This window comes from Mus caroli, unplaced genomic scaffold, assembly GCF_978045245.1.
Source record: "Mus caroli unplaced genomic scaffold, Mus_caroli_1 scaffold_3, whole genome shotgun sequence".
In the NCBI taxonomy this organism is placed as follows: Eukaryota; Metazoa; Chordata; class Mammalia; order Rodentia; family Muridae; genus Mus; species Mus caroli.
The window spans coordinates 4725488-4747169 of NW_028227258.1; the positions used below are offsets into that span (position 1 = coordinate 4725488).

Here is a 21682-nt window from a genome sequence, read left to right on the forward strand (position 1 = left end):
TGTTATAATACATGAGAGATGATGCTTGTGCCTGAGAGATTACATCATTCCTTTTCCTATCATCAGTCCAATTTTGCCTGTGTGTATTTATATAAATATAAAGCACCTACCAGTACCTCAATACTCCTTTCCACATAGGGAATGCACATTTCAGACAGGTGTCTTAGTCACTGTTCTATTGCTCTGATGGAACATCATGACCAAGGCAACTCTTTTTTTTTTTTTTCCATTTCAGTGGACATCTTTATTGTTTAATAGATCATCAACTTCTGCAGACTTACAGCTGGGATTTCATCAGATTGCCATGCTGAGTCATGAACAGTGAGTGACGAAGCTAACCAGAGGCTACATATGTCAGAGAGAGAGCTCAGCCTTTAAAGCTCACTTCCTTTCTCAGGCAGAATATAAATAGACGCCCTCTACAATGCACAATGGTTTTAGTCACTAAGGAATTTAAATGGGATCTTGAAGAACACAGACAAATCCTGATGCAGTAAAGACGAGCTGAGATGCTGTGCAACTGTTTAAGGGTTCCTGGTGCCGCATCTCAGCCACTAGCTGAATCTTGCGCTAACACCAAAAGGAGATGCGGAAAACACTAGGTTGACTTAGGGGCTGTGCACAGGAACCAAAGGCAGGAAAGAAAATACTAAACATTGCTGAGAGCATCCACCCCAGGAAGGACTTTACCTTCCAGAAGCTCTAGACTGGCACCGCCCCCAGTGCTCACATGGCTGACTTTATCCTCTGTGTTCCATTTGGCACAGCAAGTGGCAGTGTCTCCACCACCTATGATGGTGATGCAACCCCTAGAAGTGGCTTTCACCACCTCATCCATGAGTGACTTGGTTCCCCTGGCAAAGGCTTCCCATTCAAATACCCCAACAGGACCATTCCAAACAATCTGCTTAGCTCGGGCCACGGCCTCGGCATATTTCTTGCTGCTCTCAGTACCACAGTCCAAGCCCATCCAGCCAGCAGGTATACCAGAGGCCAAAGTAGCTTGGCCAGTCTTGGCATTCTCATCAAATTTGTCAGCAGTGACAAAGTCAACAGGCAAGGTAATCTTCACACCATTTTTCTCAGCTTTGGACATGAGACCTTTGACAATCTTGGCTCCTTCATCATACAGAGATGTGCCAATCTCCATGTTGTTGAGCACCTTAAGAAAGTTAAAGGCCATTCCACCACCAATGATCATCTCATTGACTTTGTCTAGCATATTATTGATCAGCTGGATCTTGTCTGCAACTTTAGCTCCTCCCAAGATAGCCAGGAAGGGTCGCTCTGGACTCTCCAAAGCCTTGGCAAAGTAGTTCAGTTCCTTCTTCATCAAAAATCCACCAGCCTTCTGTGGCAGATTCACACCCACCATGGAGCTATGGGCTCGGTGTGCAGTCCCAAAATCATCATTGACATAGACATCTCCTAGTTTGGACAGTGAGGCTCGGAAAGCATCAATTTTGGCCGGCTCAGCTTTAACCTTGTTCCCAGAAGCATCTTTTCCCTTCCCTTCTTCCTCTACATGAAAGCGGAGGTTCTCCAGCAGGATGACAGTCCCAGCAGCTGGGTTGGCACAGGCATTCTCGACTTCTGGGCCCACACAATCCTTCAAGAACAGAACATCCTTGCCCAGCAGAGATTTGAGTTCAGCAGCAACTGGCTCTAAGGAGTACTTGTCAGGCATGGGAACACCATCAGGCCGGCCCAGATGGCTCATAAGGACAACCGACTTGGCTCCATTGTCCAAGCAGAATTTGATGCTTGGAACAGCAGCCTTGATCCTTTGGTTATTTGTTATCTGGTTGTTCTTCATAGGAACGTTGAAGTCCACCCTCATCACGACCCGCTTCCCCTTCACGTCCAGCTTGTCCAAAGTCAGCTTGTTGGAAAGTGACATTTTGGCAACACCGTGAGGTTAAGAGGCCCGGAGATGAGGAAGAGCCAAGGCAACTGTTATAAAGGATTTAAGTGAGGGCTTTCTTATGGTCGATGAGCCTTTAGAGGATATTCTCATGAAAACCACCTCAAACAACATTCATCATAATGGACACATTTATGAGTTATCAGTACAAGATGAAAAGGGTAATGTCCAGAGACACAGACCATCAGTACAGCTCTGCTCATGATGTCTCACACTGTGTTAAGCACATTAGTCACAGCTGTTTAACTTGCATATAAGGGTCTTTGAAGCTACAGCTCTGGGTCTCCTCAAATGGAAGAAAGATGGTACCTGGTTCTCTCTTGGCCAAATCCATCTCTTAGTGGAGAGATGCTGTGGTGCTTTGCCTGATAGCTGGGAAGCAGGGGAAGCAAAGGAGGAGAAACGGGAGAGAGAGAGAGAAAGAGAGAGAGGGAGAGAGAGAGAGAGAGAGAGAGAGAGAGAGAGAGAGAGAGCAGTTAACTGCTGTGCATGCAGGGAGAGTGGGAGTGCCCTTTCCAACATGATGATAAAGTGCTTCATTCCTTACTTAGCTCTCATAATCACTCTTCTTTCTTATCTAAGAAACCACATTTTCACAAGTAAAATTGTAAAAGAAAAGGCAGTTTTTAGGTTTAGATTTCTTTCTTCATATATGTGGGAAAGGAAGAAAGTGGGTGTTTTTTCTTCTATAAATGGGGCTTTTAAGCCAAAAGTTGGTGCTACAGATACATAAATGAAATAGTTCGTTCAAACCAGTGTACTCAGGGGCATTTTCATCTAAAGGTCTTATGGCAAAGAGTGGGTTTTTTGTCTTGGTTTTGCCAATCTAAAGAATATAATCTTCAACCTGTTGTCGATACAGGGAAAAATATTATCATAGAAGAGTAACATTTTGCTATTGAAACTGTTGCAAGGGCTAAGTAGTGTATAGTGTAATTAAGTATAATAATTAAATGTAATTAGAAGTAATCCTCTTTCTTAACTAAAGGCAATTAACACAAATACATAGGAACCATAGTTAACTGGGTGAAAAAAGTATTTAATCAAATTGTAATTCCAAATAAGCACAACACAGAAACAGTAAGAAAATGCAATCAAACCAGCCTCTGTGCTGCCAGACCCAATCAAAGCATACACAAGGATAATAAAACAGAAGCAGAGGACAGTGGAAGCTGCCATTGACAGTCCTAAGTAGACAAATAGGGATCAGTGAGAAACATCAGGAAAGGTATACGAAGGCATGAAACGTGACAAGGAAAGGCTATACAGAGCAGCGAAAACAGACAAACAAACAAAGAACAGGACTGGAGAATAAGGCTAACAAAGAGTTGAAGTTGAACAGGGTATTAGGGATTACCCACAAAATAAGTTCTGAGAGGAAAAGGCAGTTATATCTTGTTGAGTGTTGATTTTGGGGCCATGTGAGACATAAAAGTGCCGTGTTCAATGTGTGAGGTTAGAAATACAACAGCAGGGGCTGCAACGATGTCCAAATAGTAAGTGTGCTCACGATGCACTCATGGGAATGAGAGTTCATGGAAATCATGAGGTGAGGATCTAACATGCTGAAAGTTCAGGACATGCCTGTAACCCCAGGTTTGAGGAGAAGAAAGACAGGCAAATCACAAGGGGTCCGCAGGATTCAGTGAGGAAAGAAACTAAAGGCCAGGTTCAGAGAGAGCCTTCCTGGTTCTGAGACTAGAAGTAGGGTGAAAGAAGATACCCAACATGCAAACCATGTACTGACACACACAGAAAATCAATAGCTTTCGAAAAGAGTTTTCAGAAGCCCAGAAAATATGCTGGTAATGTTTTTATCATGAATGAATGTTGTTTTTTTTTTTTTTTAAATCCTCCTATTCCATGAACCTGGAAACCTAAAGAGCAAAGAGAAGGTCACTGTACAAGGATGAGTGACCAGTATGCTTTTGCACCTATATAACAATGCACCACACACCTTATGGCATGAAAACATGATTTGATTCCTCAGCCTTGGAGACCAAGAAGTCCAAAGGCAAATGCAGCCAGACTATGTGTCTGGTGAAGGCTTATGTCCAGACTTGGATAGCTTATGGCAGTAGTCAACCGTAGAACTACTCTTATAAGAGAGTGTATCTCATTCATGAGATTCTCTCCTTCTTTGTCCATCACCTTTCAAGACTCCAACCTAAACTCCATCACTTTGGAGATTGGCTCTCAGCATGACTTGTGTTTGGGAGTGGGGGTGGAGGGTGTAAAGTGGACTCACATGATATTTCGCTGAGGCAAGACCCATGGGAAGGCACAAGATGTTTTGAGAAAATATAAATAGGACCCAACAGACAGTGACAGGGGCACTTGCACAGCTAGCTTTGCAATACTTCATTGGTCTTGCACATTCATTTCACTGACCTTTACTTCCTTGAGAAAGGCACAGTGAAGAATTCTGGCATCCAGGCTGGTCCTGATCGCTCCCACTGATTCGTTCTGATTTGGTGGAGGCCTGGCATTTTCTGCTGGATCTTGCCACTGCTGCTTAGTATACCCTGACACCACTGAACTGATTCCAGACAGAGGGAAACTGAAATTGCCCCACAGCACTTCTAAACAGGTCGACATCCCCTTGTCCTACTTACCATCTTTTCTCCCCTACCTTTGTATGGTAGGATAGAAGGGGGTCAAAGCATTAGAAAACCCTTGTTCAAAGTAGGTTTTCAAAAATCTAAGCCTTAGCAGCATTCATGGAGAGAACAACTCACATCAATACATGAAGATGGAGGACTGAGAGATAGAGCAGAAGGTAAAAGCACTGCTGTCCTTCCAAAGGACCTGTTCAGTTTTGAGCACAAAGATCAGGCACCCTACAACTATCTCTAATTCCGTTCCATGGGATCTCACACTGTCTTCTGGTAGTAGTGTGAACCAGCCATCACACGGCATATAGTCACACAGCATGTGCATCAATGTAAATAAAATAGATCCTTAAAACTGTAAGAAAATTTAGGACTTTCATAAAGCACAGCATGTGGTGTCCTAGAAACCATAGTTGAAAAGATGTCGTTGTTTCTAGAATGTGACTAATGGTAGGTTTCCCATGCCTTGTGTCTCCTCACCATGCACATATAGGCAACAATACCTGGCCTTAGTGAGTTAAAAAGTAAATAAAAGAATAAAATGAGAAGGGAGGTGATATTGGAACAACGAACAGGGGGAGTTTTTCAAGGAATGGGAAGGGTATATATAATCGAGATGCACTGTATACAAACAAAGAATTTTAAAGAAAAATTTAAAAAATAATTTTTAAAGTAGAATAGGGGACTGGAGAGATAGCTTAGTGGTTAAGAACACTGTTGCTCTAAGATCTGAATTTATTTCTTAATACCCACATAGTATTTTATAACCATCCATAATATTCTAGTTCCAGGACCCATACCCACTTCTGACCTCTACATATACCAGGTATTGAAATGGTGCGCACACAGACACACCCGTAGGCCAAACATACATTCTCATAAATAAATACAAATGAAGAAAAATAATAAACATGAGAAATTTAGTAGCATCATGTGCTTCTAGAAATTCCATATAAATAAGGCAAAGTCACTGGTAACTTTGTTGAAGCTATTTTCAAAACCTGCAGTGCAATATGAGGAGACAGAACTCTGAGTATATGGGATTGATAGACATCATTAGAGAGGAAGTGATTTTAAATAAGATTTGAATGGCTTGAGAATGCATGCATTTAGCAAAGAGATCATAAATAGCTGAAAGAAAAGCTGGGGTAGATAGATGAATTCACCAAAATGAGAAGGTTGATTTGATTATTTCAATGCTCACATTCATCCTAAAGAGGATGCTCTCAGTAAGAAGCAAATAAGGAATATTCTGGTATCGAGACACTGCTTAACGAGGATGGGAATAGGAAGACAGTAATATACATTCCCTAAGCATAAAGGTCTTATAGCCTAACTAAGGTGATTAAGCAAATAGACAGATGTCTAGAATGAAGGATTGGGTAAGATACATGCCATATGGCTGAGTGTTCAATGTTTCATGGCTGACCTTTAATCTAATTTGCCTCTAGATTAGCAGACTTTGATGCATTGCCTGCTATTACCCTCCAATGGAAGGGTCATGGCAGAGAAAATGGTCCATGGTAAGAGACAACACAAAGTTCACTCTGTTGCTCCAGTTGTGCACAGTGGGTGAGTTATTGGCATTGCCAAAACCTCCAGGATAGATACTCTGTGATAGCCACTTGGCAAGTGACAAAAGCAAGCATCCAGTGTGAGCATCAGGGAAACTCTTCCCTCTGTTCATGGATGACTATGTGGTAGCTGGAACTCGAGAAAGTCAAATTATGCTGACTTGACGTGACTGATCTTATAGAACAGAAATCTGTGATGAAATTATTTGATCTCTCTGATTGTTATTATTGTTGTTGTTATGAGATGGTCCACTGCTCAAAATAAGATTTCTTCAGTGGTGTGTCTCAAAACAAGTGACATTCAGGTTAAACAATGGGGACAATCTGAGGCAAAGATAATCTGACAAAGGCCACCTACACACTCCTAATGCTGATAGTCTCTACTCCCTCAGAGAAGTGTCTCTGTCCTATGTCAACATTTTTTTACATGAGTCAAAACATACACATTTGCCTTTCCTAGGGCAATTGATTGTCTTCTTAGTTCCTGAAAGACAGACAATGGAGGCACTGTAGATGCATAGGAATGAATTAACATAATAACTTCAATAGCCTAGGAAAAGAAATGCTCAGTTAACAAATAAGACCACAGGAAGTGAAAGAGCTTCTGTAAATTAAAGCACACCAACATATTTGCAAAGTGGTAGTCTACAAAATGGAGAAAGAAAGATTTTTGACAATTATACATACATGTATAATTATACAATTATATACAGTATACATATAGTTATATACAACATACATGTACATGTGAATTAAACAATTTTATGTATATATATATAAAGAATATTAGTATCTAAAACATATAAACAACTGAAAAAAGCTGCACATCAAGGAAGTTAATAATCCAAATTTAAAATGGTATATAAAACTATGAGTTTTCAAAAGATGAAATTTAATGGCTGAGGAAAAACTTTTTTTCTTTTCAATGTTTTTTATTAGATATTTTCTTTATTTACATTCCAAGTGTTATCCCTTTCCTGGTTTCCCCTCATAAAGCCTACTATACCCTCCTCCCTCCCCTTGCTCACCAACCCACCCACTCCTGATTCCTGGCCCTGGCATAGAACACTGGAGCATAGAACCTTCACAGGACCAAGGGCCTCTCCTTCCATTGATGACCAAGTAGGCCATCCTCTGCTACATATGAGGTTGGAGCCATGAGTCCCACCAACACTTTGGTTGGTGTTTTAGTTCCTGGGAGCTCTGGGGGTACTGGTTAGTTCATATTGTTATTCCTCCTATGGGGCTGCTAATCCCTTCAGCTCCTTGGTTCCTTTCTCTAACTCCTTCATTGGGGACCCTGTGCTCCGTCCAATGGTAGGTAGGCTCCAAGCATACACCTCTGTATTTGTTAGGCACTGGCAGAGCCTTTCAGGAGGCAGCTATATCAGGCTCCTGTCAGTAAGCACTTATTGGCATCCACAAAAGTATTTGTTGATTGTAAATGGGATGGGAAACTTTTTAAAAAAACGTTCAATATCGTTAGGTGTCTGAGAAATGCAAACATGCAAACTAACACTACTTTGAGATTTATTCTTTTAAGAATGTTACCTATATTTTTTAAAGTATTTCATGTGGGCACACACATGTAGTATGGTGTGTATGTGTTTGTGTGTATGTGTGTGTGTGTGTGTATGTGTGAACTCCTAACCATTAAGTAGAGTTGTCTCTGACTCTCTTGTCTGCACTTCTGACCCCATTCCTCTTACTGTGTTATCTAATCCAGCCTTGATTTGATCATTGTGCCTGGTCTTATTGCATCTTGTTATGCTGTGTTATTATCACTAGGAGACCTCCTGCTGTTTTCTGAAGAAAAATTGAGGAACAGTATATCTAGGGGAGATATGGGCATGTACAGGGGAATTAGAAGGCAGACAAATTGAGATTAGGATGTATTGTATGAGAGAAGAATTTTTAAAATTACTTGTTAGTTCCCACCCAAATGTAATTAACAAGTGCCAATTAGTATAATACACTCCAAGCAAATCAGGAGCACAAAGACTTTCCAAGTAGTGGATCAGTGGCCCTTAACTTGTCTTAACAACTGGGCAAATACAGATAAAATCATGAAAGATCCACCCACAGGCACACTGGATAGCACATATCACTTACAACTTAAATGTATGATTGAATCATTGAAAGGGAGGCTGGGATGGAAACTCCAGAAATAAGGAAACAGCACTGGATAAAAGCTAGCCATTCTACTATATTGACTTTTGGATGGCAGAACTGATGGGATAAAATATCTAATAATTAGAAAAGGAAGTCAGTTATCCTCTAAGCTTGTATAACAGGAGGCCACATAAACTGTCACATATGTATGATGCTGGGAGGTACTGGAGGCTCACAGTGGGGGAGTAAAAAAGAATGGTGTAAAACAGAAAGGACTTTAATTTTAATATGTACTTTAAAATCTTTTCAGGCCTCAAATGAAGGACATTATGTTTAAATTTTTGGAAATATGGAAGACATCATTACTAGAGATACGACATAGGACACAGATTTGAGATACTTCAAAATGTGAACAGTGAGGAATAATGAGATCAAACTTAAGGCAGCACATAATGAGAGCACATACATACAGAAAAAGCATTCTGGCCTAGAGAGTAGAATATTCTTTGCCTGTTAGCTAAGAGTTGAGTAGAAGTGGTCAAGAATTTCTTGGCTGTATGTTATGAGATAAAAATTTTAAAATACAGGGTGGGAGAAGAGAAAAATACATAGTCAATATCAATACCAAATGAATAAATTGTTCTTCATACATCCCATGAGTGAGCATTTCTGTGTTTGTTGAGTATGTACAGAGTGCTTACAGACTTAACAAATGCTCCTGTGAGTGGAGCAGCACACTCACCTGTACCTCGATGGACTGGCATTCAGGAAGTGCTCACTATGTCAGAACACCATGCTGTCTGATATACCTTTCTTTCCACGTCTAAATCTTCAAATAGCATGAACTGCTATAGATTACTATTTTGATAAATGTATGAAACATATATATAACATTCAAAAGTGAATGGAAAACAGGAGTGACAGACATTTGATCATTTACCCACTTGCTGTGAAAGAATGATCTGTGTGGCTTTCTGTAGTCTGCTCTCTACAGAATGATTAAAAATACCAAATGAATTGCTTGTTACTCATCTGCTAATTAGCAGGACAGTGGAACTAGTTTTGTGGACTTAAATAGATAGCTAGCATTTTTGGAAAGCAATACTCACATTTGATAACAGTCCAGCATTGAAGCACACTTGAAGAATTGCATTTGTAGAACACTTCATCTTTATAAAATTATAATAGACTGATAAAATCAGAGAGCACCTGAAATACTACTGCTTTTAAAGTCTATGCCTATAGCTGGTAGAAATTAAGAGTTTTGAATGGTACCCCACCCAGTGATGTCACAATGAGTTTATTGAGTTTATTGTCCTAGATGGTGAAAGGATACTAAACAAGATATATTTACTTTTAATGTTTCCTGTTTTTCAAATATTCTACCACTAATGTGAAACACTTAAGTGGAATTTCTGTATAGTTTGTGATTGCCATGATATACTTTCATATATTTTCCTTTTGTTTCTTTTCTTTCTTTCCCATGCTTATATCTCTGCTAAAAGGACAAACACATCAAAAGTAAACACAGTAGTATCTTCAAGGATGATGGTAGAATGTTCTATTTCCATAATATGTCTTTTAATTTTTATTAATATAAGTAGCTGATACAGTGGTGAAGGTTTTATTTTGAAAACAAAACATTTAAAAATTATTTTAATAAGATAAATAGGATATATATTTCAATATATGAACTTTGGTAATTAAAGTTTTCACTGCATATAATATTTTAATAAAGTTTGGCAATAAGGTAAAAAATTACCAGAGAATATTGAAAGTAGCTTTACAACTTGTCATTGTTAGAGCAATGAAAATCTGCAGTCTTTGAAAGAGTTTTCTATGAGGAACTCATACAGCTTTGAGACCCTCTTGGGCACATAGATACATAGTTACCGTTCATGGGTGCAAAATCAACAGGATTTGCATTGTAGTCAGTACCAGAAACATCTGGGGATATCTTCTCTCTGATCCTGAACCTAGCTATCCTAGATCTGTCTTGTGGAGAGCATGTCTTCCCAGTATGACCTTGAGATCCCTTAAGTAAAAATAGTGGTCACAATTTACAACTATCATCAGATGTGATCTGGCATTGCTTCATTTTTCCTCCTTTTGTGAGACTTAGAGGTATAAAATGTCTTAATATATTCAACTTTTGCTTTAGCCTCCTCAAGTCTTTCATGGCCTTTTTGTAAGATGAGTGTATCAATAACAAATTTCTCTTCACAGTGCCTTTTCTGGATTTCTTCCACCCTACAAGGCAAAAAGAAAAGTCAAATAAGATCATTTTAGTTTACAAAAGCCATACAAGCTGGGGTGTATAGATGAAACTGGATGCTTTCTAAACAGACATTCATAAGCAGAAGAAGGACAAAGCTTAGTTCACATAATATTACTACATTGCTAAATAATATTCAATGTATATCATGCTAATATTTATGAGAAGTTTTCATTGCAAAAATCTGAGACTCCTCCAACAATTCTACTTCCATGTCAGACTTCTTGGAACTTAAGAGAAAAAAAGTCCCATTTACGTAGGCTGCTCAGCCAATGATATTTTTGTTACAGCAACTCCACTAGAGGAATACATATTCTAAATTAGAGAGACCTAGATCAGATTACCATACCACACCCAGAGAATGTCCTAACAAGGAAGACACATTATTCATCAATACTCACTCATTCATTCATTCATTCACTCATTGTTAAAGCATAAAAGTATCTCTACATGCTTCAAACTGAAAGGAAAGTAGAAGAATATCATCAGTGAAAGTGCACAGGCATAAGAGAAAGATGCAGTGAGTACTTGCATCAAATACTTAGCTAAAACAAGAAACCAGTTATGGAACGAGACAATGTAAGATAAGAAGTGAAGGAAATGTTAATAATGAAGCCCATAAAATAAGGAGAGAGAGAAAAAATTTTCAATTTTCAAAAGAATTTTCAAACATAAAATAACCCAGAGACTTCAAATATATATACACATTTCCAGGCAAAGAATTATGGACAGATCATTTTGTCTAAACCATTTCAGATACCATGAATGGTTAAAACTGAGGCAGAAAGACCAGTATATCAAAAAGTGTTCTGAGAAGTGACATTATTCTTTCTCTGCTCAGTTCAATTTTGGCAAAATTCCCCAGTCTGATCCATGAAGCACTATATCTCTTCATATGTATAATCAGAAATCTTGACTCAGAGGGTGAATATAAAAATTGAGTAATAAGCTTTCAACTTAATAACTGGATTTTGGATACATTTTTAAAAAATTCTCTCTCCCTCATTTTCTAGTCTTTGAGAACTAGATAGTCTAACTTATAGTGTTCATTGAGTAGAAGACAAAATGAGTTACACATTGTAAATTCTTTGAAGATGCACTGGTCTTCCTTTAATGAGTCCCTTTACTGAATAGTTAATGGAAAACATAAGAAAAAACATCAGATGGAAAGAGGTTACAGTTCTCGTTGGAGACACTCATTCTCAGGGCTTTCACGTGATCACTTCCAGGGAGTTGGATATGAAGAGAACCTGTTAATGGTTCTTGGAGCAAGACAGGTTTGACAGACATTCTTTTGGTGTGTAAAATCCATCTATGAAATTTAAGGGATGCAATTTTGGATGCAGTATTTATGTTTTCTTCGTCATCATGAAGGGGACAATACAGCTTAGAAGTTTAGTATGAAATAATTGAACAGGACAGAATATGCAGCACAAGGGCAGAGCTTCTGACTGGCATAAGCTCTGCTTCAAACTCCAGTGCTGGGGGAAAAAACAAAACAAAACAATACAAAAAACAAAGACATGCGTACCATTGGACAATTACTCAGTTGACATTAGCTACTCTGTTCTCTGTAGGCTTAGAGTTTACAAAACTTACTTTATTTGGGGTTCTTATATGCTTCAAACTCCCTTCTAGCCTACCTACCAGAGTAGAGGAGAAAGAAGGTTAATAGACAAGGGAGTTGTGGATCTGTTTAGTAGTAATTCTTTGGAGCAATTCCACTCTTTGCTGTCAGGATACCAGCAGTCCAGTACAATAGCAAACAAGTCAGTACAAGCTGCTCAGTCCAACAGAAATAGCAAGGCTCTGCCAAATCAGCACAGGCCAGCAGAAGTGGCCAGAATCAGCCAGAATACCACGAGTTCTTTGGCACATTTCTCTATACAAAGTGAGAATTAGCAAAACCAGCAAAGAAGGGAGACCAGTGAAGAGAAGATAAGACCAGTGAAGAAGTAAAGCATTGTACAGCACTGTAATGCAAGACCCTCCTCTGACTGATTGTGGGGTTTTACTTATATTCTATTACTTGCCCCTTCAAGTGTCTGTTTTCAGCAAAACATTACATGCCCTCTCATATGACAGAGTCCAGGAAAACATCATGTGACATCACTAACTTGTTAAAGAAACCGGATGTTTCCAGGTCAGTTCTCAATTTAGAACACAGATAATGCTCATAGATGCTCATGCAGCTGAGTAGAAATCAAAGCAAAACATTCTTTCAACATACACAGAAAAGCAACGCGGAAGTTAAAAGTACCGTGCTGAAATCATCACGTAAAAGGTAAAGGTCACTAGCTATGGGCAAACTTGACTATTTAAAAGAATCAATGAACGATCAATACATGTGAGTCAATTGTACTTGGACATGTCGGGATCCAATAATTGGAAAGGAAAGTCAATTATACTGATCATAAAAGTAAAACCAACAGTTATGGATATTTAAGAAATGCTATAGCATGTCTATAACTAAAATGATGTCTCTGCATTGAAAAGCCAAAGTGATTACTTAGGCCCATTTGTATAACCCAAGATAACCCTTTTAATGTGGATTAACTAACTAAGGATACTTTTACAAGTCCCTTCCACCAGCAGGTACAACAGCATGGCCACTTAGCATTGCCACCTCTCTGAGGACTAGAGCCCGGTCACCATCTTCTATGTTCAATCCTTCTAACAGACTTTTGTATATCAAATACAATGTCGCTGATAATAAAGCAGGCTGAAACTAAAGGGAATTGTACCATGTTCAAGAATTTGAAGATATTACACTTCCAGTTTTTCTCAAACTAAGATACACATTTCATACAATCGCAATTTTCTATACCAGTAACATTCATAGTAGGAAATAACATTGACTTTAAACAAGAAAAGTAGAGTTTTGCCCTGAAGTACAAGACACAGAATCTACACCACCTATAACTTAATGTATATGGTGGTGAGAAGAAGTTTAATCTATAGTAAATAGAATACAGGGAACTTGAGAATGCAGTGGTGCTTGTATCTGAAGCTTTACATTTGATGCTGTCTTGAAGCTGCTTTTGTAGGTTGTAGGAGAAAGAGTGAGCAACTGAAGTTGGGTTTATAACAGCCATAGTGTGATGTCATCTAGCTGGAAAATTAGGTGATGGAGATGGCTGAAATGCCTATAGGCAGGAACTGGCAGTAAAGGACAGTTGGCTTTGTGAAGACAAGCACAGAGAAGGACTATAGAGATACAAGACAGAATGCACAGAACAATCTGAGGAACATGGATCCTACAGTGGACAGGAAATGTACAAGGTAGACATGAGGCAGATGAGTGTTACCACAGAGTTTAAGCATGCATGTACTGAAGGCAAAGGAATAAAAGAGTTGATAGATTTTGGCCACAAATAAATAACAAAAGATTAATTGCTCAGAGACAGAGCAGTCTCTAGTGAATAGAGGTCCTTTATGTGTATATGAGGACAAGTTATTGGAGCCCTAACATGTTCTTGTCCTGTAAACAGGGTAGCTGTCTATATCAATTTGGAGGATATAAATATACAAGATGCTGTTTGGAGTACAGCTTTATAAGTAGGGATAAAAAGACCACAATGGACACTGCAACATGAATGCAGAATGTCCTCTGAGAGCTCAGGTGCTTCAGCATTGGTCCCAACTATGGACCTTTGCTTCATTTGGCTTGTGCATTTGCTTTGGTCATATTGCTCTTTTGTTTTGTGTGTGTGTGTGTGTGTGTGTGTGTGTGTGTGTGTGTGTGTGTGAGAGAGAGAGAGAGAGAGAGAGAGAGTTGGCTAGGGAGGTGGCAAGGTTTGGGGAGGAGCTGGAAGAAGAAATAACCTAATCAAAATATGTTGTATGAAAAGAAATTAAACTTTAAAAACTAGAAAACTATGAAATAGCAAAAATTCAACGGTTAAAAAGTGAAAATGCCTTTGGAGCTAGTTACTATAGGGTGGATAACAATATATGATTTCCCCCCTATGGTGCATTCTTTGCATTATACATGGAGAGTGTAGAGACAACAGGTAGAGGCGCAGAGGAAATGGTCATCTACGTGCCATGTTCGTGAATATACTGATAGAAGCTTCTCACTCCATGGATAACATAAAGTATTGAAATTCTTCCCATAATACAGATGATTATGATTATTTAGCCTCCTTCAAACTGTAGGCATGCCATGCCCTAGCAGAGTGCATATCTTAGGAAAATAAAATACTAAGAGTAAAGTCTGAAGGATAAGTTAATACAAAGTTGGATGTGAAGTGGAAAGCTCTCTATGAGAAGTCCTGTTGTTATGGCAAGAGGTTAAAACTACACTGGAAACTTTAGTGTAAGAGGACTCTGGGCTAAAACAAAATATATTGCCTAAAACATCATTCAGAGATCAAATATCATTCTATGAATAATGGCAAAGAACCCACGTCAGTCAGAATTATATGAGCAGGACTATTAAGGGAAATCGATACAATTCTGTAGACATAGTGCTTGCCTAGCATATAGGAAGTTCTGGCTTCAACCCTAGCACCACATGAACTTGGCATGGTGACACATTCCTGAAATTCCAGCCCTCTTGAGGTGGAGGCAGGAGAGTTAGAAGTGCAAGGTCACTCTCTTCTACACAGAACCTGAAGCCAGCCTGAGCTATTTGTGGCCCTGTCTCAAACAAATGAATAGAATTAGTTAAGATTTCCAGGGTGATAAATGGAAATGAGTTCAGGAAAGCCTGGAGTAGAAATAGAGGTTGGGGTGAGAGGGGTCGTGTGAACTCTCTGGGTGAGAGGGGTGTGAACTCTCTGGGTGAGAGAGGTCATGTGAACTCTTTGAGACTATGCTACTTTAAATCAGAAGAGACAAAGAATAACAAAGATGTCTCTATCCCAGATTTTCTTTAGAAATCCAAAGAGGAGAAGCCCCCAAGCTGTGTAAGAGGGAGCTGGATCATGTTCCCAGCACTGGCCAGAGGTGGGGCAGCAGTGGCTGACTGTGCAACTGTAACTCAGCAGGTTTTCCTGGGTAATGCTAAGAGAGGGGGGAGTTCTTTTGATTCTCAATTCTTGGTAAGGACTCAGCACATAATTGTCACCCTTTAGTTTGCTTGTGTTTTCCAAAGTATGAAGTATCAAGGACAGAACTCAGCGCTGGCTTTATAAATCACTGTAGACCGAGTGAGGGCTTGTTCTGCGTGAGACATGAACTTACCTTAGTTTCTTCATTTCCATCAACAAATCCTGTTTATATTTTTGTTCCTCCCATTTCTCAATAACATCTAAGTGCTTTGCTTTTTTTTCAGACATGTTTTTCTTCAGTCTTTCAACTTGGGTGATTCCTTTGAGCAGAATGGACCTCTCGTTGTTGAGGGAAATAACTAAAGACTGGTCTGCAGCATTTAGTTTTTTTTCAGCTAGAAACATAAATTTCCGCTCTCTAACTTTTTCCAGGTAGGCGAGTCTCTCCCTCCAAATTTGCTGTAAGCCTTTCTGGATTGTCTCATTATCCTTTTCCATTATTTTCCTTGTCATATAAATTTTCTTATTTAACTTTTCTCTAATGTTGACACCAGCTCTTTCCTGGGTAACTTGTGCTGCAACCATGGCTGCAAATTTTCTTGCTTCTTCCTCGTGCTGTTTTTGTTCTGAGTAATATTTATCAACATCATCAAACATGTGGAGCTTCATGCCAGCCCTCTGTGTGGCTAGAAACTCTCTCCTTTTCTTTAGCTTCCATAGAGTCTCTCTTTTAACTGGTGGCCTTTGACGAGTGGCAGGAAACGGCTGTAGGTATTCTGGGAAATAGTCCCATTTCATCTCCTTCAGCATTGCCCCATACTTGAGTGATCTGGAGGAATACAGAGGGATCTTCATGGCAGATATCCTAAACTCAGTGTCCACTTCCTCGTCCTCAGACTCAGCTTTCATCGCCTTCTGACCTGTATCAGAGGAGACAGACAGACAGCATAAGAGCTGACCTTATTTTCACTTCAAATACACTGGAAGCTACATCAAACACATTGTGAGGAGCTTAATAACTTCAAGCACATTTCTCCATGTTCCACCTTCAGATATGAGAAAGAAAACCACCATTACAGCCTTGTTCCATGTAAATGTGCCTCCTATAATTTGCTGTTCCTTGTATCCTTTCTTGTGAGAACTTGACTTGCACAGCCTCACTATTACCATTCTCTTGCATGTGGTACTTAGACATAGTACTTATTACTAAGAAGATGGTCTCAGACATGGTTTTATGTGCTTGAAACATAATTTTATATACTCAGTGATATGTTTCATGCAGTTAGACATCATTTTTATATACTTATACACAGAAATGTATATACAGTTTACTAAAAAGAAAACCATGAGAAAACAGGTCCCGAGTCAGGCAGCACCTATCATCATTGGGCACCCAGAGTGATCTGTTCTGTGCTGTGAGCAGATGAATTCATTACAGTTTATAATTTGCCAATTTGGAGACGGTCTGGAATGGTCAGTGCTCTATTGTTGTTGTTGGCTGCACCATTTTTTTACAATCATTCTCCTGATCAGTTGTTAGTTTCGTGAACTTGCTAAGTTTGTGAGTTGAGGGATCTTGGGCTGGAAACTTTAGAGCAAATATTACAACTTAACAGGGTTCTGTGTTTTCCAACAGTGTTGCAATTAGTTACATTGTGTTTCTAACTACAGTGAAAACTTGTAGCTGCCATCAAAGACACAAAAATAAAAAGACACAAGGTGCAGCTTCTTTGCCACTGCCTATCAGGATAAGCTGGATCTCACTACTACACAAAAACGCACTGTCTCATCTTATTCAAGGCTTTTAGAGAACACATTTCTCCTCTGCTGTCTTCTCATTTCCGTTCTATCCCTTTACACACAAAAGGATAAAACATCCCATCTCATGGTGGAGCTGTGGGACAAAAGAGTCTCTGGTAATTGACCAGCAGCTGCAACACTAATCACACACAAGAGCTGTCCAGTTAGGACTCTGATGAAGCCAGAAATAAATGGAAATCATGCATGGAACCATATCCATTTCTAGGCTATTGGTTAGGACAACAAGTCTGACAAATACAATGGTAATATCCCATTGTTCCCATATGTACTCTTTATAAACCTATTGATGAACAAGAACAAATAGACATAAAATACACTCACAAGTCTCAGGAAAGAAAAGGGTTCCTGCATGAGACTGCCTCCACGGCTTCAGCATGCAGCTCTGTGACTCTATTTAGTGATTTGTTTAATTAGATATTTTCTTTATTTATGTTTCAAATGTTATCCCCTTTCCTGGTTTCCCCTCCCAAAAACCCCCTCTCTGCTCTGCCCTCCCCCTGCTCACCAACCCACCCACTCCTGCTTCCTGGTCCTGGCATTCCTCTATACTGGGGCATAGAGCATTCATAGAACCAAGGGCCTCTCCTCCCATTAATGACCAACTAGGCCATCCTCTGCTACATATGCAGCTGGAGCCACCATATGTTTTCTTTGGTGGGTGGTTCAGTCCCAGGAAACTCTGGGGATGCTGGTTAGTTCATCTTGTTGTTCCTCCTATGGGGCTGCAAACCCCTTCAGCTCCTGTGGTCCTTTCTCTAGCTCTTTCCTTGGGGACCCTATTTGGTGAATTTTAAAATCACTCCTATTGGAGGATTCCTTTAGAGCCTTTAAGTTAAAGTGCTCAAACAGATGGTGGTAGGGTCATAGAAACAAATTTGGCTGTAACAAAGAGCAGGATGCAAAGAGCAACAGATGAGAGGTATATAGAAAAATGACAGGGATTTTAACTAAAGGCCCAAAGAGTATCCTCATGATGAGATCAAGCTATGTGTACTATAAAAAAAATAAATTAAACACAACAATTCAAATGCAATATTTGACAATACAGACACAAATGATCCAAAAGTAAATATGAAAAATGGAAAATGCAAGATAGTGAAATCCCTGTTGGTGATGACAGAGCCACATCCCACTGTCTACTTGAATAGACCAGGAGTTCATCTGTACCTGGGACCCCTCTGCACAAATACACAGCAGTTCTTCTGTACCTGGGACCCCTCTGCACACACACAGCAGTCCTTCTGTACCTGGGACCCCTCTACACACACACAGCAGTCCTTCTGTACCTGGGACCCCTCTGCACACACACAGCAGTCCTTCTGCACCTGGTACCCCTGTGCACACACACACAGCAGTCCTTCTGTACCTGGGACCCCTCTGCACACACACAGCAGTCCTTCTGCACCTGGTACCCCTGTGCACACACACACAGCAGTCCTTCTGTACCTGGGACCCCTCTGCACACACACACAGCAGTCCTTCTGCACCTGGTACCCCTGTGCACACACACACAGCAGTCCTTCTGTACTTGGGACCCCTCAGCACACACACAGCAGTCCTTCTGTACTTGGGACCCCTGTGCACACACACAGCAGTCTGTCTGAACCTGGGACCCCTCTGCACACAAACAGTAGTTCGTCTGTACCCGGGAGCCCTCTGCACACACACAGCAGTTCGTCTGTACCCGGGAACCCTCTGCACACACACAGCAGTTCGTCTGTACCCAGGAACCCTCTGCACACACACAGCAGTTCATCTGTACCCGGGACCCCTCTGCACACACACAGCAGTCCTTCTGTACCCGGGACCCCTCTGCACACACACAGCAGTTCATCTGTACCCGGGACCCCTCTGCACACACACAGCAGTCCTTCTGTACCCGGGACCCCTCTGCACACACACAGCAGTCCTTCTGCACCTGGTACCCCTGTGCACACACACACAGCAGTCCTTCTGTACCTGGGACCCCTCTGCACACACACACAGCAGTCCTTCTGCACCTGGTACCCCTGTGCACACACACACAGCAGTCCTTCTGTACTTGGGACCCCTCAGCACACACACAGCAGTCCTTCTGTACTTGGGACCCCTGTGCACACACACAGCAGTCTGTCTGAACCTGGGACCCCTCTGCACACAAACAGTAGTTCGTCTGTACCCGGGAGCCCTCTGCACACACACAGCAGTTCGTCTGTACCCGGGACCCCTCTGCACACACACAGCAGTTCGTCTGTACCCAGGAACCCTCTGCACACACACAGCAGTTCATCTGTACCCGGGACCCCTCTGCACACACACAGCAGTCCTTCTGTACCCGGGACCCCTCTGCACACACACAGCAGTTCATCTGTACCCGGGACCCCTCTGCACACACACAGCAGTCCTTCTGTACCCGGGACCCCTCTGCACACACACAGCAATTCGTCTGTACCCGGGACCCCTCTGCACACACACAGCAGTTCGTCTGTACCCGGGACCCCTCTGCACACACACAGCAGTCCTTCTGTACCCGGGACTCCTCTGCACACACACAGCAATTCGTCTGTACCCGGGACCCCTCTGCACACACACAGTAGTTCGTCTGTACCCGGGAGCCCTCTGAAGCAACACAGCCTTGCTCCAGAACCCACTCAAAACTTTCCATTAATATTCCTTACCAAAATTCTGTTTGTTTGTTTGTTTTTTCATACCTTTTGTACAAGAGAAAACAACCTTTAGTATTTCTTCATGGGCAGAATGAAGGATGGTGTTAACTTTTAGCTGTGGCTCACATGCCTTGGAAAGAAGCTGCAGTATAAAGAGCTCTCACTATACATACAAAGACCATATTCACCCATCACCAGCCTTTCATGTTTTGTGCAGAATGCTGTTTCCTCTACTATCCAGACTCTTTTCATTCTTAAATGATTTTTCTTATAGCGTTTCTCTATAATGAATAAGTAAGATTAATCCTTAAAATCTTGTATCAGGGCGAGTGAGGTGGGGGTGGGTGAGTGAGTGAGGAGAAGTGGGGGTGGGGGCGAAGCACCCTCTCAGAGATGAAGGGGAATAGGGTAAAGAACTCTTGGAGGCAGACCAGGAAGGAGGACAACATTTGGAATGTAAATAAATAAAACAATTTTAAATCAATCTTATGATAGTTCCTTCTTCATGTAGTTGGTCTCACGCTACTAATGCCCAAGCACAGGTGATAGAGCAGATACAGCATTGCTTAGGGGGTGCATCTTCTTTGATTCCAACTCCACCCTCGTACTGTATACATAAATAACCTCAGAGCATTGTGTTGCTTCAGCAATGCTCAGAATGGAGAGGCAGATTTGATCCTCAAGAGTAAAGTCACGCCGGGCGTGGTGGCGCACGCCTTTAATCCCAGCACTCGGGAGGCAGAGGCAGGCGGATTTCTGAGTTCGAGGCCAGCCTGGTCTACAAAGTGAGTGCCAGGACAGCCAGGGCTACACAGAGAAACCCTGTCTCGAAAAAACCAAAAAAAAAAAAAAAAAAAAAAAAGAGTAAAGTCACTCGAACAACTTAAAGCCTTGAACATGGAGTCAGGTTGACTAGGTCTAAACCCTACTGCTACCACTGTGAGCTCTAGGAATGTTTTTAATTCACTGGTTTCTGTGCTTGGATACAACAATGTGTAATTTATATAGCTAATTCTTTTATACCTACTCATGTGAATCTCTTGAGTACTTGCTTCTGTTGTGAAAATATGCAAGAGTTCATCCCAATTTTTATTGTGTTGCTTTCTGTCACTGAATTATATGAATCTCTTGTCAATTTTATATATCATCCCTTACCCTATATACAATGCACAAATATTTTATCCCATTCTATAAGGGCTATTTTGTCTTCTTTTTGTTTCCTTATACAGCAAATTATTGATTTTATATAGTCTCGATAATTTAACATTTCTTACCTGTGTTTCAGGTATGTATAAAAATAAAGTATTAGTAAGATGCATGTCAAGAATCATGCCTCCATGTTTACTCCACAAATGATAGTGTTTCAAATAATTAAGTTGCAGATTGTGAAATGTATTAAAGAGTGCTCTTTGAAAAAAAATTAGAGTGCAGATATCCAGCTTTTCTAACATTATTGATGATTAAGCCTGTTTATTCTTTGCTAATTGTTTCAGTATCATTGTCATTTCTTGGCACACACAGCTTTATTTTCTTAGTTTCTTGTCCTCTGACTTGGGTTCGTGTCTGTTTTGGTGACAATAGAGTTTTAAGAGTTGTTATGATTCTAAATACAGTTGTTTTACTTAGAGAAAATTTTTGTTTTATATTAAGAATCCAAAGTCCTCCTGCAAGATATAGAAGACCATAAAGTTTAATCATAACTGAATATTGTATTTAGGAATAGCT

The 21682-nt window shown here is 40.5% G+C and overlaps 1 protein-coding gene and 1 pseudogene across 2 annotated transcripts in view; both read right to left on the reverse strand.

Annotated features, from left to right (window-relative positions):
* Window positions 1-212: 212 nt before the first annotated feature.
* On the reverse strand, window positions 213-1900 carry LOC147005425 (phosphoglycerate kinase 1 pseudogene; annotated as a pseudogene).
* A 7963-nt stretch (window positions 1901-9863) lies between these two features.
* Window positions 9864-21682, reverse strand: part of Lrriq3 (leucine rich repeats and IQ motif containing 3) — an 86374-nt gene continuing 74555 nt past the window's right edge. Inside the window, exons 6-7 of one of the 2 annotated variants that reach the window (XM_085835371.1) lie at window positions 15685-16411; window positions 9864-10472 (exon numbers count right to left, since the gene is read on the reverse strand). In XM_085835371.1, coding sequence (XP_085691497.1) covers window positions 10295-10472; window positions 15685-16411 — 905 coding nt within the window. In that variant the 3' untranslated portion in view covers window positions 9864-10294. The remainder of the gene's footprint in view (window positions 10473-15684; window positions 16412-21682) is intronic. The other variant, XM_021158005.2, reaches the window with a different exon arrangement.